We start from the raw sequence: 17,928 nt of genomic DNA, 5'->3' as shown, positions 1-17,928 counted from the left end.
TGTGCAAGGTACTTCAGGGAAGGTGGAGAAAATGCTACAGGCTGACATCAGACCCCTGGCTTCCCTGGAGGCTCAAACGGTAAAGAAGCTGACTGCAATGCAAGAGACCTAGGTTTGATCCCTGGGTCAGGAAGATCCCCTGGAGAAGGAAATGGCAACCTACTCCAGGATCTTTGCCAGGAGAATTCCATGGACAGAGGAGCCTGGCAGGCTACATGGGGTAACACAGAGTCAGACACAACGGAGCGACTGATGCTTTCACTTGCACTGATGAGGGAACAAATGGAAATGTCAGGGCGAGGAGTGTTGCCTCTCTGATCCTTTCTGACTTTCTCTGTCCTGCGCTAGCCCTCAGGGGGTAATCCCCATGCTCTGCATCACTCTAGAAACCTGACCTCTGACTTCCTCTGGGTCTCTTCCCCAGGGAACCCCCGGAAGGAGATGGGAGGGTAGGAGGAGAGAGAGGGACTAAAATCTCAGAATCTTAGCTATGTGTGCTTCTGTTGGGGTTCCCAAAGGCTCCTGGCTGCCACCACCACAGGTCTCCCCGATGTGTTCCTTAAAAAGATTTTTGATGAGCAGAACCTCCAGCCTGGCCCCTCCCGCTCTCGGGCGCAGAAGGTGCTGGGACACCAGACCTCCTCCAGCCTCTCTCAGGAGTCACTCCTCTTCCCATCCTGAGAGCGCAGCCCACACTGAGCCCCTGGCCAGGCCCTTAAGAGACACTCAGCCCGAGGAGGGCTGGGAAGGGTGGAGACATGGAGGCAGGTGTGAAAGAAAAAGAAGCTAAGGAATAAATGTGTGAACAAAAGACATATTCATTCATTCATCTGACTTGATGAGTTATAGGCTCTGGGGACACAGCTGTGAACAAAAGTTATATTCTAGTGGGGGTACAAGAACAGATGCTAAACAGGAAACAGGAAAAGGTGAAAATAAGATCATCTCCAGGGATGGCAGTTCTGTGAGGAGACAGGAGGGTGAGACTGATGGTGGTGGGGTAGTTTATCGGGGGTGGGGAGCAACCTGGGACCAGGTGGTCTTGGAGGGCCTCTCTGAGGAGGTGGTACTGGATGTGAGGTCTGAGATGAGAGGTGAGAGCCGGTGGAGAGTTTTGCGAGCAGGGGGAAGAGCACGTGCAAAGAGGGACCAGCACTTGCAAAGGCCTGGAGTTGAGAGTGAAGAGGGGAGTGATGGGGTGCACTGTGGCCAGCAAGGGAATTGTGGGGTAGGCAGAGGTTGGGGCGTGAAGGGCACTGCTTTGATTGGGCAGTCATTGGTGGCAGCACCGCGGCAGGGGGCGCTGCGGGCGGTCGGTGAAAGCAGAGAAGCAAAAGGTGACTGAATGGTGAGTAGAATCCAGGAGGGTCTGGGGACGAGGGTGGGGCAGAAAAGGGAGTGGCTCTCCAGCTCCCAGTCCTGGCTTTCTGAGCGCCAACTGTCTGCTGAGTGTGAACTGAGCCTGAGGCAGATCCCTGCCTCAGGAAGCTCACGTTCCTCTATTGCTATTTCTATGACGGTAATAGGGAGTCTGACCTTCATGAGTGCCCACCACTTACAGTTTTCAAAGCCAGTCATCTCAGTTAATTCTCACAGCAACTTTGGGAGGTGAATGTTATTCTGCCCCATTTTATGGGTGAGGAAGCCAAGGCTCAGAGTCGTTCCATGTGTTGGGGTAAGCGGTAGAGCTGGAAGTGCCCACGTGTCTGCTCCAGGCAACAGAAGGATCTCCGGAAAAATCACAGCTTCACTGCGTACCTGCTGTGCAATGCTGAGCGAGTTCTTTCCTCGATCAGTTCCTCATTTCCTTCCCTTTCAGATGGCTAGTTGGTTTCTAAAGGGCCTCCAGCTCTGCTCTGAGCCCACAACAGAGACGATTAATATCACCATGCTCAGAGGGAGGAGAGATGATTCCAGGAGGGGATTAGCCACAGGGGGATAGGTTTTTGAACTGGATCTTTACAAACGCCTAGATTCTAGGTTGGCAGAAAGTCATTCCAGGAGTGGGGCTGCAGGTGTAAAGACAGGTTTGGAGTGTCCCCTGGTAAGTTAAAGAGACAAGGAGTCTGAGGCTCAGATATGTGAAGCGCCGATCCCACAGCAAATCACTGATGGAGTTAGCATTCAAGACTAGGTCAGGGGACTTCCCTGGTGGCCCAGTGGCTAAGACTCCAGGTTCCGATGCAGGGGGCCTGGGTTCAATCCCTGGGCAGGGAACTGGGTCCCACATGCTGCAGCTAAGACTCAGGGGAGCCAAATAAATAAATAAAAATATTAGCAGTAAATAAGCTAAAATAAATAGGATCATTAAAAAAAGACTATTTCAGGCTGTGGTTCCATTCTGTCTGCCCACTAAAATCTCGGGCATAAATTTGAAGCTCAGGATTTTCTGCAGAAATTCTGGAATTGAATTAGACCTGTCTAGGCAGGAATGTGATTGAAGCCTGTAGTTCCTGGGCACTAGTGTCCTCAGGGGCCACTCTGTGGGTGTGGCCACTTGCCTGAACCAGCACCCTGGGCTCAGACTTTCTTAAGGTCATCTTTGGCAACAGGCTGGTATGTGCCCACCTGTGTCTGGGGTTATGGGATGCTATTGGGTGACCTCTGCCCCAGCACTAAATCTTGGCTTCATCAGGTATCCTCAGATACCTCAACCCCTCTGAGCTTAGCATCCCACCCACAAGTCTGAGACTGTACACTAACTGGATATTTGGTGTTGTTAAGGAATAATCATTACTTTTTAGTTGTGTTAATGTACTGGGAATGTGATTTCAAAGAGTTCTTATCGCTTAGAGATCTATGTTAAAATAATGGCATAACACATTAGTTGCTTCAAACTAATCTGAGTGGGGAGGGGTGGGTGAGAGTTGTTGAAACCTGAGTTGGTAACAGTTGACAGTGGGTGATGGGTACATAGAAATTCATTCTACTATTCTTTTTATTTTTGCATATGCTTGACATTTCCCTAATAAAAGACAGCATAGTCTTAAAGATTTGATAGTACGTACAAATAGGAAAATATACATCAAGACAGAAGATAAAACAAAGCAAAACCAGAGCCACTGGGTGTCGTGTCTACCCAGAGTCCTGCATTGGGTGGTCATGAGGATCTGATGAGCTGTGCGCTTTCAGCACCGCGGACAGCGACTGGCGGCCGCTCCTCAGTCTCTCTGCAGCCTTGGGGATCTCTCAGGGCAGAGAACTTACTTAGGAAGAGTCTCTTCAGGACAAAAGACTATCCAGCCTCTTACCAATCCCCAGAGAAGAGGCCTTCACTACCCACGGGGAAGACCAGGACTTGGTGGATAGTCGACTCCTAAGAATCTTCTGTTTCCTGCTCTTTAGAGATACCTTTGTCAAAAATGAATCAATCATATATGTGTGTCTGTTTCTAGACTCTGTCCTGTTCCTTTTATCTATATGTCTCTGCTTACACCAATCCCACACTTTTGATTTCTAGCTTTAAGGTAAATAGATTTATAGTAAGTCTTGAAATCAAGTAGTGTGAGCATTCCAGCTTTGCTATTCTGTTTAAAAATAGTTTTGACTAGTCTAGTGACCTTGCTTTTCCATATAGGTTTTAGAGCCAGCTTGTTAATTTCTACAAAAGAGCCCATTGGGACTTCACTTGGGATTGCATAGGCTCTATAGATTAATTTTGAAAGGAACAGGTGTCTTAACAATGTTGAGTCTTCTAATTGGTGACCAGGGTATGTGTCACCATTTCTTTAATTTTACAAATTTATCTTATCAATGTTTTGTAGCTTTTGTTATATGAATCTTGTTTATGTTTTCTTAGATTTATTCCCAAGCATTTAATGTTTTTTGATGATACTGCAAAGGGTATTTTTTTAATTTCAATTTTTAGTTGTTTATTGCTAGTATTTGATTTTTGTTTGCTGGTCCTGTGTCTTATGAGCTTGCTAAACTCATTTATTCAGTCTATTAGCTTTTTTGGTGGGGTACTCAGGTGCTTTTATATTAACAGAGATTTTTCTTTAGATTTCTGTTCTAAAAATTAAGTCAAGAGGAAAGTTGCAAGAAGTAATACAACTGTGGTAGGCAAGAATAACACCTCCCCACCCCCTCACAAAATGTCCATGTCTTCCCAGAACTTGTGACTATGTTATATGTCAAAGGTAATTAAGGTTGCCGATGGAATTAAGCTTGCTAATCAGCTGACCTTAAAATAGATTACCCTGGATTATTTATTGGGAAGATCTAATATAATTATAAGGGATCTTAAAAGTTGAAGAGGGAGATAGAAGAAGAGTCAATATCAGAGTAATAAGATGTGAGAAATAGTAAACCCGGCATTTTTGACTTTGAAGAGGGAGGAAGGGACCATGAGCCAAGGAGTGCGGGTGGCCTCTAGTGGCCGGAAAAGGCAGAAAACTGGCTTCATCCTTAACCTCCAGAAAGGAATAGAGTTTTACCAACACCTTGATTTTAGCATAGTGACACGCAAATTCACGTCTCCTGCACTGCAGGTGAGGGCTTCCCTGGTGGCTCAGTGGTAAAGAATCCACCTTCGATGCAGGAGACATCAGTTCGATCCCTGGGTCAGGAAGATCCCCTGGAGGAGGGGGGCACGGCAACCCACTCCAGTATTCTTGTCCATGGAAGAATCCCATGGACAGAGGAGCCTGGTGGGTTACAGTCCATGGGGTGGCAAAGAGTCGGACACAACTAAAGTGACTGAGTATGCACACACGCACTGCTGAGCCACCAGGAAATTCTGTCAATATTATATCACAATAATACAATATTACCAGCTTATAAAGAGTCCATATTCATATGTTGCAAATTGCCCCAAGAATGTCTTTGTCAATTATCTTTAGTCTCCTTTTATCTAGAACAAGTTCTTTCAGCTTTTTTTTTTTTTGTCTTTCATGACATTGGCAGTTTTGAAGAGTACAGGTCAGTTGTTACACAAATGGTTCCTTTCCTTAGGTTTTGTATTCTGTCCTCATTTATTAGATCCAGGATATGAATTTTTGGTGGGAAAACCATGTAAGTGATTTGGGATCTTTAACTGTGCTATGGAGTCTGCATCTAAATTTATATCCACATCTGTATTCATCTGTATTTATGCTTATATCATCGTGTGACCATCACTGAAAGAAAGACATTAACAGAATGTTTCTAATACTCTAGAGGGTACTTTTGTGTCTTTGCCCAGACAACCCTCTCTGCTGCCTCAAATTAAACACTTTTCTTACCTCTGACCATAGATTAGTTTTTTTCATCCTTGAATTGTATATGAATAGAATCATCCAACATACTGCCTTTTGTTTAGCTTCTTTTGTTCATCATTTTGACTGTGAAATTCACCTATTGCCTACACCAATTGTTCTTTTTTTAATCACTGTTTAGTAAGAATTCCATTGTATGAATATATCACAATTTATCCAGTCTAATGTTGATGGACATTTGAGTTGTTTCTAATTCTTGTCTAACAGGTACAAAGTGTTAATTTGTTCCTAATTTCAAGCTAGCTCCTGTGTTCTTTTGACCTAGCCCCATCATTTTTAATGGTTTATTCTTCTGCCCCCAAAATATTTTAGGCTCATCTTGTACTTTCTTTGCCCAGCCCTGGAAGTGGCCTTTCCTCTGAGAAACTCTGGTTCCTTTTGGTGGGGAAGTATTTAGAAACCAAGATCTGGGCACTGGTTATGCCTAGGTTTGCTGGAATACAGTGCTTAAAGGCCTTTTCAGCAAAGATAAGAAATAGATTTTTTAAATAAATAATAAATTCATGAAATACTTTAGATTCTAATCTAGAAGGACAGGGTTTTTCCTTGCTCTTCCATAGTGAGACCCTCATCTGAAACACCAGCTCATTTATTTGCTCAATTCCTCCCGTCTTTGGCTACCTGTCTTTGTGACATTACCTAATCGTTCTTAATGATGTCTTGTTATTTGGAATCTTCTCTTGCATTTTTGTAAAGACATCCTCAAGCCCCCTGAATCAGAGTTAATGCTCTCTTTGCACTTTCCATCCACCATGTACATGTGGCCAATGTCCCCCTTGCCAGACTGTGAGTGTCTCAATTCTGCTGAGGAAGGAGAGAGAGAAGGTAGGTCTTATCCACCTGCACTGCTCTGGCTTCTTTTTTTAATTAATTAATTATTTGGCTATGCTGGATCTTAGTTGTAGCTTGCCAGATCTTTGGTCTTTGTGTGGCATGGAAGATCTAGTTCCCTGGCCAGGGATCGAACCTGGGTCTCCTGCATTGAGTGGAGAGTCTCAGCCACTGAACCACCAGGGAAGTTCCATCACTCTGAATTCTTGCTGGTGTAATTATCTCTGTCCTCTCAACTACAGTACCTAGAACTAGAGTGTATCATTCCCTTTTCACAGTCAGGGACTGTGCAATAGCACTGTTTCTTAAAAAAAAAGTCACGAACGTACATGACTTAATTAACAAACGTTTTATTGCCGAAAATTGCTAACCATCATTTGACAAGGCAGGGTTGTCACAAATGTTCAATTTGTAAACAACACAGCATCTGCAAAGCACAATAAAATGAGCTTTGTCTGTGTGTGTTTCTTGAGTGAATGGATGAGGGGTTGTACTAAAACCTCTATAGAATTCTGTTGTTCTCGAATTGTAGTCTGCCTAGGAAGTACGTTTTAAATACAGACTTGTGGAGCACTACCCCAAGGGTCTTGGGTATCCTGAGTTCTGGGGTGGGCCCTGGAAATTTTCAATTAACAGATTTAACCCTTTCCTGCTCTCAGGCTATTGTAAGCGTGTTATTCACAGGTCCTATTCTGATCTGAAATTGTCTTGGTTATTCACAAATGTAAGCTCCAAGAGGGCTGGGCTCTTGCCAGCATCACTGGTCTGGACCCTCGACCCATGGCGGGTACAGATCAGATGCTCCCTAAATATTTGTTGAATGAATGATGAATGAATCTTTCGGGTCACTGCTAGTTGCAGTGTTTCTTGAGTTTGTGTTGAAGCTTTGCTGAAGGGCGGAAAAGCTGGAATCCTTGGGTTGGTTAACATGTGCGTGATGAAGGTGATGCGGACTGTGAGCCAGGAGGAGGGTGGGGGAGGGGTCTTGGACTGCCCTCAGGGAGGGTGGGCGAGGGGTGGCCGGGGCGGGGCTCGGGCCATGACGTCATGCCCGCGGCCACGCCGGCGTCGTGACGTCACGACACGGAGCGTTTTCCACCCTCCTCCCCGCGCCCTCCCGCGCCGGCTGGGGCGGGGCACGGGCCGGGCGGCGCCGTGACGTCACGCCTGCGGAGGAGCGCCGTGACGTCACGCCTGCGGAGGAGCGCCGCGCGGCGGCTGCGGGGAGGCGGGCTAGGGCGCGGGGCGGCAGCGGCGGCGGCGGCTGGGCTGCGGGGCTGCGGGGCCGGGCGGCGGCATGGCGGAGAGCGAGGCGGAGACCCCCAGCACTCCGGGCGAGTTCGAGAGCAAGTACTTCGAGTTCCACGGCGTACGGCTGCCGCCCTTCTGCCGCGGGAAGATGGAAGAGATCGCCAACTTTCCGGTGCGGCCCAGCGACGTATGGATCGTCACCTACCCCAAGTCCGGTGAGCCCTGCGCGGACCCCGCCCCGGCCGGCTCTGCGGCGCGCCGGCTTGGACGCTGCGGCCCGCGCCCGGGAAGGCGGGGGGCTGACTGGGGCTGGGGGGCCGGGGGCCGGGGCACGATGCCTGGAGTCCGATAGGGCGGGGTGGGGGTGGTCGGCCGGGGGTTTGCGGGAAACCAGGTGTTTGGAGGTTGAGCCCCCGGTGTCCGTGGCCAGGTGGCGTCCTGTGGGGATGGAGCCTTGTTTGGCAGCGGCAGCTGCCCGGCGACAGGCCCAGGCCCGCCACCCTTCCCTGCCTCCCCTCCCGATGTCCAGCTGGCTGTGTGACCTTGGACAGTCACTCAACCTCTCTGTTCTTGGGTCCGGTTCAGCCCTTTGATGAGCGCCAAGTCCTGGTGATGATCTTGGGGAGGGGGTGAAACGGGACGTCAGGGCTGTGTGCGTCCCTCATTTCCTGCATGGGCACTGGCTGGGGGATGGGACTGGCCCGTGCCCAGAGTGCAGTGTCCGATGTGTCCCCCTTGATTCAGGGCCGCCTCCTTTACCCTGGTATATCCTGGTTTCCGGGACCCAGGGCAGTCACGTTTCCTAGCATTAGGATGTCACTTTCATGACCGCTGTGTGAAGTCCAGGTGATCGTTCCCACTTCCACTGTGTGGTGGGCACTGAGACTCAGAGAGGGGAGGTTGCTTTGCCCAAGGTCACACAGCGGATGAGCAGTGGAGCTGAGATTTAGGGCCTGGCGGGTGTGCGTGTGCCCAGGACCTGATGTAAGAGATTTTTGATGTAGTGCCTCTTCTGAGGTTTGTAGGGAAAAGGGGCAACTTTCCTGTTTGAACGTTCCTGCGGGTTTCCGTTGTTGCTACTGTCCTGGAGAGAGAGGGATTGACTACTCTGAATCCAGGCAGTGCAGTGCGTCTTTGGCCTGGTGTCCAGGGTGGCGGCCTTGAGGTTGCGTGGTGGGAGGAGCAGGCTGGCAGGTTGCTGGGAGAGCCCGTAGGCTTGGCTGCCCTTGCTGTGCAGGGCCCCAGATGCCTCGGGGGTAGGCCTGGTCCTCCCGGGAAGGCCGAGGAGGGGGCTTGTGAGTGGAGGGGTGGAGGGACGTCTGGAGGCGCTGCTGGGCTGTCCTTGGGAAGAAGGAAAGGGAGTGTGGGGATTCAAAATTGGTCAGATTTTAGAGCCAGGGATATCATTCATATATATATACGACCCCCAGCTGTGTGTGGGCGGGATAGCACTTCGCTTCCCTCCTGTTACGTGGGATCACTGAAGGCTGAAAATGGCCTCCTGTCAGTTTAGGGCAGGGTCTGCCTACCTCTGAATTGTGAAAAATGTGGGCATTCTTAAGGATTTCAGAGTGACAGATGGGCAGTTGTGGTTCTCTGTTACCCCCCTCCATTTCGTGAGCAGGAGATGGTGGCTGAGAAGTTGGGTTGCTGGCAGGCTGGGGGGAGGCCTGGGCGTAGAGCTTGCTTGAAAAGCATGGCCTTGACGCTTATGGGGGAGGCTTTAGAGGGGCCCAGCGTTGGGGGCCTGCTGGGGTTTTGCAGAACCTGGCTGGGCACCTTGATGGGAATGAGGTATTAGTTTAAGGAAGTTTTCTAGATAACCAAATCTCACATCTTGTTTGTAACTTGCATCTTTCAAAGACAAACACATGTCTAGAGCTTTTCAGGAGAGCAAACATTGGCTCTTCCCTTCGGAGACAGAGAACCCAGTTTGGCCAGAGATTCTGGTGTGGGGTGCATTTGCACATAGCCCTAGAGAGCCTCCTTTTCAAAGCTTAAAATTATTTTTCCCACAGCTCTTATGGTCTTTCCAGGCCCTTACTGTTTCTCCATCTGCCCCTTGCCGGCTCCTTTTGCCTGTGGACCCGGCAGCCTGAGATGGTGCTAGTGGTAGAAAAAACCTGCCTGCCAATGCAGGAGACATAAGAGATGTGGACTCGATCCTGGGCCAGGAAGATCCTTTGGAGAAAGGCATGGCAGCCCCCTCCAGTATTCTTGCCTGGAGAATCCCATGGACAGAGGAGCCCACCGGGCTACAGTCCATGGGGTTGCAAAGACTCAGACTTTGCAACTGAACAACACAAACCCATTTTAAGGGCTTCCCTGGTGGCTCAATGGCAAAGAATCCACCTGCCAATGTAGGAGACTCGGGTTCGATCCCTGGGTAGGGAAGACACCCCCACCCCCCACCCCCCCGCCAGAGAAGGAAATGGCAACCCACTCCAGTATTCTTCCCTGGAGAATCCCATGGACAGAGAGCCTGGCGGGCTACAGTCCACAGGGTCGCAAAGAGTCGGACACGACGGAGCGGCTGAGCGCGCACGCACAGCTGACTCCCTGCCATGCTCCGTGCTTTGTCACTCGAGAAGGCCTGTGTCCATCATCGCGGTAAACCGTCCGCGGAGCTCTCTGACCAGAGGTGGTCTTCCATTTCAGAAGTCCGGCACAGAAACTCTGGGAGGTGACGTGACTTGCCCAAGCTCAAGTGCCTGGTACGAGGCTTGTTTGAGTTGACGGCGAGCCTGGGAGTGAAGGAGAAGCAGAGTGTCTTGGTTTTGTGTAGGCCTGTATCTGCTGTTCCTTTTTACTGTTCTTCACCCAGTCCATCCTTCTTGCGCATTTCTTGGGATGGTGACAGGAACAGTGAGGCGGTTTCTCAGGAAGGATGACCTGCACTTGCTGAGACCAGTGCTTCTGGAAGTCCCATGTCCTCCCAGCCCCCACTGCCTGTAAAGTTCGTTACTCAAAATGAGCATGGAGGGGACTGAAGAATCGGTCTCCCAAATCTGGTTTTCACTCAACCAGAGACGGTGCGCCTTGGAGGTCATCTCTAGTGGCAGCTGGTGTGGCAGGAGGAGCTGCCTGGGGGGCAGGATCTGGGTCTCCCTCGCCCTCCCCCCCACCCCGAGCAGTTGCCCTCAGGCGATTCCCCTGCTGTGACACCCTCATGGTGAACTGCGCGGTCACAGAGGCGGCTTCTGCTCTGGGATCCTTGGAGGGGCTGTTACTTTGAATGCAGGCCAGTGTAGTTTTATAGTTTGCCGTGGGCCCTCGGAGTGGTGAAGTGGCCCCTTGGCGAGTCCCGTGTGCCTGGCGCTCTGCCATATTAATCCAGAGGATCAGAGAAGGCAGGGACTTGCTCAGAGTCACACGCCAGCTGAGGGACAGTCAGGTCTAGTCCGTCCTTTGGTCCACAGCCAGTTTCGTCCCTGCCCCACTGGAGGAGGGAGGATCCCACCTTCCCCCCTGTGCTCTGGGGTGGAAGTCTCAGGACGCTTTGGGGTTTTAGGGGTTTTGTCAGAGTTCTGAGTCCTGGACCACGTGGACTTCAGGCGGCCCACTTCACGATTCCGTTCCCTTCCTGTCCCTTCCTCCCCGCGTCCTCCTCCCCGCTAGGAGTGGGTCTTCAGGAGACTCTGGCTTGGAGATTGGGAGCCTGGCTTTGGAGCCGGAAGGCCTGTGTGTGAGCACGGCTGTGCTGCCCACCTGCTGGCTGGCCCTGGGCAGCTGAGACCACCCGTTTGAGCTGCGCTGCCCTCGAGGGCGGGAGAGGCCCCCTCGGTGCCTTGCTGGGCGGCTGTGAGGATGAGTGGGATGGGGAGCCAGGGCTCCTGCCTGGACCAGTTGCGCCAGAAGCAGTGGGCAGGGTGTTGTCGATGCCAGCTTTCACTCCCTGAGCACCCGCGGCACCCAGACCTTGCCTCGGGGCTGGGCATTCAGAGAAAAGTCCCGTGGGGTGCCCGTCCTCAGTGGGCGCTCAGTCTGCCGGGGGCCAGACTGCTCCAGCGTGGACCCACAGGACCCGTAGGGTTTCCAGCACCCAAGTCTAGGGCGTCGTAGTGAACTTGCAGGTGCCCCAGGGCCCTTGGCCACCCCGCCCCCTCTTGTGGGGATCGGGGGCTCACAGCGTGGGGGGCGTCTGATGGGAGAGGTCGTAGCAATCGTATCCTGCTTTTCTCCATGGTGCTCCAGTACTTCTAGAACTTTCTGTGTTTTTGACATTTGAGCTCAGGTGACAGGTTAGGACTGTGTTGTCTTAATATACGGGAGCCTCGAGTTCCCAGGGGGGTATCCACGTTTAGTGAATTGAAATAAAATTACAGTGATTCGGTTCCTCAGTAGCACTGGCCACGCTCCACGAGCTCGGGAGCTGCACGTGGCTAGTGGTCACCGCGCTGGACCGCAGGGCTTCAGCTGTTTCCATCGCCACGGAGGCCCTGCAGGATGGCGGCAGTTCATGCCGCGACTGCACGGTGGGAGCCCGTGGTACCTTCAGTGTCCAGGGACGCTCCTCGCTATCCAGTGTTGACGGTCCTTCTTTCTTACTGCCTCTGGCCCCAGGGTCTCTCTCTCTCTCTTTAGTCGCTAAGTCGTGTCCGACTCTTGCGACCCCATGGACTGTAGCCCGCCAGGCTCCTCCTCTGTGCATGGGATTCTCCAAGCAAGAATACTGGAGTGGGTTGCCGTTTCCTTCTCCAGGGGATCTCCCCAACCCAGGGATTGAACTGGGGTCTCCTTCATTGCAGGCGGATTCTGCATGAAGGAGCCATGAAGGAAGCCCAGGGTGTTGGGTGTTAAATCTGATGGTGTCCGGGAGACGTCTGTCCCCAAGGCGGTGGACGGGGAGACCGCGTGGTCCCTGCAATGTGCTCCTTGGCTCAGCCTGAGCATCCCCACTCCCGGTTTTTCTTTCCTTTGGCTCCCACCCATCTTGAAGTGCCCCCCCCCCGTTCTCTGGTCACTGATGGGGTGGGCAGCAAGTCACTGCCAGGGGTGGGGTGGGGAGACCCTGGCCCAACTCCAGCCCTGTCACTGTGTGACTTCAGTTTGCTGTTGAAAAATAAGAGGGTTGGACCTGATGGGTTCACGTAAGTCTTAAGCGTTAAGACCCCCGTGGGGCGGGGAGGCCCATAGGCCCCAGGCTGGATGATCTTTGGCTGAGAATGTCCCCAGGCCCGGGAGATGGACGCAGGGAGGGTTGTGAACGCATGCCTCAAGGAGCTCATGCGGACACTGGGAAGCCGGGCTCCTAATGCTGACGGCTGCCTGACAGCCCAGGGTGCTTATTCTCGGGGGTCAGGTCAGGGACCCAGGGAGGGGGGCTCCGAGGAGGAGGATCACAGGGGGGGCTGCATGGAGGAGGTGGCAGGACCTGGCCATGAGTGTTGGTGGGGCTTCCCCATCCATCGTGTTTGAGCCTCAGAGCAGCCTCGGGTTCTTCGTGGTTGCCTCTCTTGGATAGAAACAGGCCCCGTGAGGGGCAAGGGTGGTGTCAGCGCCCGAGGGTGCAGGTTTGACTTGCGGATGGTAGGGAGGAGCCAGCCTCAGGAGAGCTGGACAGAAGGATAGCAGGGATGGAAACCAGTGGTGGCCGGGCCTCGGTTCTGGGCTGGACGTGCCCAGGTTTCCAGGGATGGTTATCATGTTCCCCCAGCCTGGGGAGGAGACTGACCTCAAATCCAGATCTGGAAGCGGGCTAGGAAGTTTTCGGGAGGAGCTCACCACCCACCTTGAGCTCACGTTTGTGCCAAGATCAGAGTCAGCATCCCTGCCTTCCAGCTGCAGAGTGATGAGTGCTCCCCAACTAGCACCTGCTTACCCGCCTCCCTGAAGATGTCCCCGGAGGTTTGGCTCCAGATGACTTGTCGCTTTCCTCTGTCCTTCCCCTCCCTCTCCCTCGCCTCCTCCCTCATCCTGCCCTTTGCTCTGACTCCAGCTGTTCGCCCATGCTCGAGAGGGCTTGGCTTTGGGGAAGGAAGTGGCTGCCGGGGTTGGCCAGGGGAGCATGCTTCTTGTCACCGTATGAGACCTGGAGAGAAGGCCTCCAGAGGAACCCACAAGGTTCTGGAGGAAGACGGGAACAGGGTCCCCAGGAGGAGCATCTGCTGACGCCCGTGGAATTAGGAGGAGGCCCCGAGCTCGCTCTGAGCACCAGGGTCTCATGGGGCTCCTCACCTCTCCTTCCTCCAAGGCAGTGAGGACTGCTGTGCCACCCCCTGCCCCCAAGTGCACCTCGCTGCTTTGCTTCTGTGGCTCCTCCACCCAGAAAGTGCTCAAACCGGCCCACCCCTCTCGGCCCGCTGCAGCTTTGGCAGCCTTCCTCTCTCACCTGGACTGTTGTGCGTCCTACCCCCTGGGTTCACCTCTTACTCTGCAGCGAAAGTGACCTCTTAGGAACACAAGAGCATGCCCCCGAGGGTTCACTCTCTTCCCCGACTCTGCCATGGCCTTCGGGCAGCGGTGAAGCCCGCCCCGTAGCCGTCGCCCTGTGGTCGGCTTTCAGCTGTCCTGCCCCTTCCTCACCAGCGCTGTGAGCACGCCTGGCTCTCCCTCTCCTTCAGCCTGGCTCCCTCTGTGTGGTGTGCTCCTGCCCTGCCTTCCTTCCCGTCCTCTCCTTTTCCCTCCCTTCGGTTACCTGATGTGGACATCGGCTTTCAGAACCTATCTCGTCTGTTCACTGAGGGACTGAGCGTCCTCCTGTGCCTCCCGCCTCCCATCTTTCAGGACTTCAGAGGTGCCACACCGTTGTCTGCTGGCTTGCATTGCTTCTTTTGAAAAGTCAGCTGTGATTCTTTGTTCCTTTTGGAATGGATCTTTTTTTTCCCTTCTGGTGGCCTTCAAGATATCCTCTTTATCTTTGATTTTCAACACTTGGATATTAGGTGTCCAGATGCATATATATTTTTTAGGGGAGGAGGATGCTTATTCTGCTTGGGGTTCTCTGAGCTTCTCATCGCTGTGGTTTGATACCTTTCCTTATTTTAGAAGAATTCTCCGTCATCACTGCAATTATTTCTGCTGTCCTGTTCGCTCTTCTTTTCAGATGCCAATTACATATGTGTTAGACGGTTTGATACTGTCCTATAGCTCTGGGACATTCTGTTTTTTGACCCTATTTTTCTCTTTGTGTCTCAGTTTGGGTAACTTCTGCTGGTCAATCTTCAGGCCGACTGATCCTCCCACGGTGTCAGGTACACTGAGGAGCCCACTGAAAGCATTCTGTATTTCCCTTACTGTGTTTTTATTTTTTCTCTAGCATTTCTGTTGTGGTTTCCATCTCTCTGCTGAAATATTCATCTGCTTATGCTTATTGTCCATCTTCTCCATGAAATCCTTCAGCATTTAAGTCAGCATACTTTAATATTCTCTTGAGTCTGATTCTGTTGATTGTTTTGTCTCCTGACTGGGTTTTTTTTGGTCTTTTTTTTTTTGATGTGTACTACTTTTTGATTGAATGCTGGACCCTGTGCCAGCATTAGAGACTGGAATCATTGGTATCGATACTTTGAAGTCAGCCTGTCCCTTCTTGGCAGGCCATTAGTGTAGGCCGTGAGTCCGTCTGGTAGGAACTGGGCTGTGTTTGAATTCTGTTATCACCCTGGTCACTTGAGTGACCCCTGGTGTTGATGCCTGTAGCGTCACCTTATGCTTCGCGTGACGGGGGGCGGTTGCTGAGTATTCAGAGCGTCTTCCCTCAGTGTTCCTGTCCTATTGTTGTCATGCAGTTGCTAAGTTATGTTTGGGCTTATGGACTGTAGCAGACCGGGCTTCCTCCACTGGTTCCTGGAGTTTACTCAGACTCATGTCCATTGAGTCTGTGATGCTCTAACCATCTCATCGTCTGCTGCCCCCATCTCCTTTTGCCTGCAGTCTTTCCCAGCCCTACCTTCAGCATTTGGTCTGAATCTTAAGAGGGGTTTCTCCCCACACCCTGTCCCCTCCCTCAAGGGTGGACGGCTGGTCCTGATGCTCTGTTCTGGCTGAGGGAGGAGGGTTTTGAGGGGTAGGTCCTCCGTTTCCTGGTCCAGCTGCAGCCTTAGGTAGGCTTTGGGTTTCTTGGTCTTGATGGAACTTTCTCAGTGATGCCCCCTAGTGGCTACCAACTCTGCCTCGATGGTGGGTTTTGTGCAGGAAAGAGTCTCACATCCCTCTTTCTGCATTTGGGGTCTTCAGATCCCAGGGACGGGCTCCTGCCCCGCCCATTGGGCCAGGGATCTTTTCTTTCACCCAATCTCCAGCCATGTTGGGTCTCCACCGGCACCCAGGCTGGGGGTGGGCAGCAGGTTTTGCTACCCCTCCTCCAGTGGCTTAACACATTCTTGCCATAGAGGAGAAGGGTTCCAGGAGGTTTTCTGTTCTCCTGGGGGAGCTGGCCTGACCCCAGCTGTGGCACCTTTGTGTCCCGGGCCTGCAGAGCGCCCATGGGGGGACTGAGCACAGGCGCGCGTCGCTGCACCCTCCTCAGACCTCACCACGTGATGATCGCAAGCAGGACGCTCCGAGCCCCCGGGGGGTGGAGCGCGATGACGGTGGATTTCCGAGTCTCAGTGTTAGCTGACTTGGCAGCTAGAGAACCTAATGCCAGAAGAGGGGAGGGCAGCAGGTACATGGACCCGTTCACTGCAGGGTGCAGGAGTCGTACCCTGCGCCCCTTGGAGGAGTTTGAAGGCAGGAGGCTGTTGCCAAGACAGGCAGGTTTCTTTGGGGGAAGTGGGTCCAGAGAGGCCATGGAGTTGGGACTGTCAAACACAGCAACAGGCTGGGATACAGTGCTGAGTCGGAAATGGAGATCAGGTGAAGAGCACACCCTCGACAGGGAGGTTCCTAGCCACATCCTCCTGCTCGGCTTCTGGGATGCCTGTGGTCCCCCAGGGCGGAGAGCGGAGGCATCTCCTCTGGAGAAATTGGCCCCAAAGTGAAGACTTAGAAGTGCTCCCCCGCGGGCATCTGCTGTCATAGTTGTGAGGGTGCCGGGCTGGGCTGCACTCACAGATGTGAGGCCCTGCGGTCAGCAGCGTGTCCACGGCGGACAGCGGCGTCCTGGGGCTTGTTCTCACATGTGGGTGGACTCAGGGTCTCCAGATCTTAGCATCTCCAACAGGAAGGACAGATCTGCCAAAAGAAGACAAAAAGCAGCAAAAGGCACTCAGCGGAATCCAACACAATGTGCAGAGCAGAGGAAAACCTAGAAAAAAGAACCACCCGTGGCACTCTTGACTCTGTTCCACTGAGAGAGTGAATGCAGGTGCGCTCTTGGTGAAGAAAGCAGTCACAACGGGAATGAGCAAGTAAGGATCCTGAAAGAACTCTTGGAGTTAAAAACATTGTAATTGAAATTTTGAAAACTCAGCTGTGAGGTTTGGATGGTGAAGCAGAGGAAATGTCTGGAAAAGTGGGACAAAAATTGTTACAAATTGATGACAAGTAGGAGCAAAGAGGTAAGAAAAGTAGAAGGTCTCAGAGTTCCAGAAAGAGGGAACAGCAAGAAAGGGAGAGAGAAACTTGCTGGAAATCAGGGCTTCCAGAACTCCGGGGCTTGAGTTAAAGGCCCCCTCCTGCCTGAATGTGCCTCCAGGCACCATGAATGAGAGACCCTGCCGAAGCACTTAAGTGTGAAATCTCAGAGAAGATCGAGAAGCTTCCAGAGATAAGAATGGGCCACGTTCAAGGGACGGGGAACCAGGACCTCAGAGCTCTTAGCACAACGCTGGCAGCTGGAGAATGGGAACGGCGGGTTCAGCGTCTCCAGCCTGGAACCCCACACCCAGCTCAGCCCGCCGTCCCGAGCGCGGTAGAAGCAGGCGCTTGTCGTCAGGCTCCAGCTCACGGAGGGTGGGCTCTGCCGCCGTGCACGCAGATACCGAGGGGCTCACGGCTAGAAGCCTGGGTCCCTCCAGCCCAAGGAGATGCAGGGAGACATTCGTGGGGCGCCAGGGGGCAGGGCGTGACCCTCAGAGATTCATGGGGTTCGAGCGCAGCCCCTGCATTTGGCTGTGTGGGGAGGGTTTGCAAGGAATTATTATCTAGAGTCGGGCAAGGAATTATTAATAGGCACATAAAATACTGAGCAAGCAAGCAAAGGAAATAGTCTCGTAGGAGAAAGGAAGCGTTATCACTACACGCTGTACTTTGGATTAGACCGAGAATTGTGCCAAGACCGTGTGGGGAGAGAAGCCTGCAGGAGGGAAGGCGCCTCGGTCAGCGGTCAGGGACCCATCAGAAGGGACAGATGTGAAATAACTGTAAGCGCGTGAGAAACCGGAGGGTAAGAGAAGAATCAGCAGGGCTTTACTGTGTTCGCGGGAGTGGGGTGGGGAGGGGCGTGAGATTTTTTGACCTCAGGCTTTTGACTTTTTAAAAAAAATTTATTTTTGACTGTGCTGATTGCCCCTGCTGTGCATGGGCCTTCTCAAGTGCGGCGAGCGTGGGGGTCTCCTCTTCCTTGTGGCTCATAGACTTAGTTGCCCCTCGGCTTGTGGAATCTTCCCGGACCAGAGATCGAACCTGTGTCCCCTGCGTCGGCAGGCGGATTCTTAACCACTGGACCACCAGGGAAATCCTTTCCTAACTGTTAAACCCGGTGTACACG

At 52.5% G+C, this 17,928-nt stretch overlaps 1 protein-coding gene across 1 annotated transcript in view; it reads left to right on the top strand.

Annotated features, from left to right (window-relative positions):
• Window positions 1-7,383: 7,383 nt before the first annotated feature.
• Window positions 7,384-17,928, top strand: part of SULT4A1 (sulfotransferase family 4A member 1) — a 28,185-nt gene continuing 17,640 nt past the window's right edge. The window contains exon 1 of the mRNA XM_065924206.1: window positions 7,384-7,552. Coding sequence (XP_065780278.1) covers window positions 7,384-7,552 — 169 coding nt within the window. The remainder of the gene's footprint in view (window positions 7,553-17,928) is intronic.

This window comes from Muntiacus reevesi, chromosome 1 (genome assembly GCF_963930625.1).
Source record: "Muntiacus reevesi chromosome 1, mMunRee1.1, whole genome shotgun sequence".
Taxonomy (NCBI): domain Eukaryota; kingdom Metazoa; phylum Chordata; class Mammalia; order Artiodactyla; family Cervidae; genus Muntiacus; species Muntiacus reevesi.
Note: the sequence above shows the minus strand (reverse complement) of the source record. Positions and strands in the feature narration are given on the sequence as shown.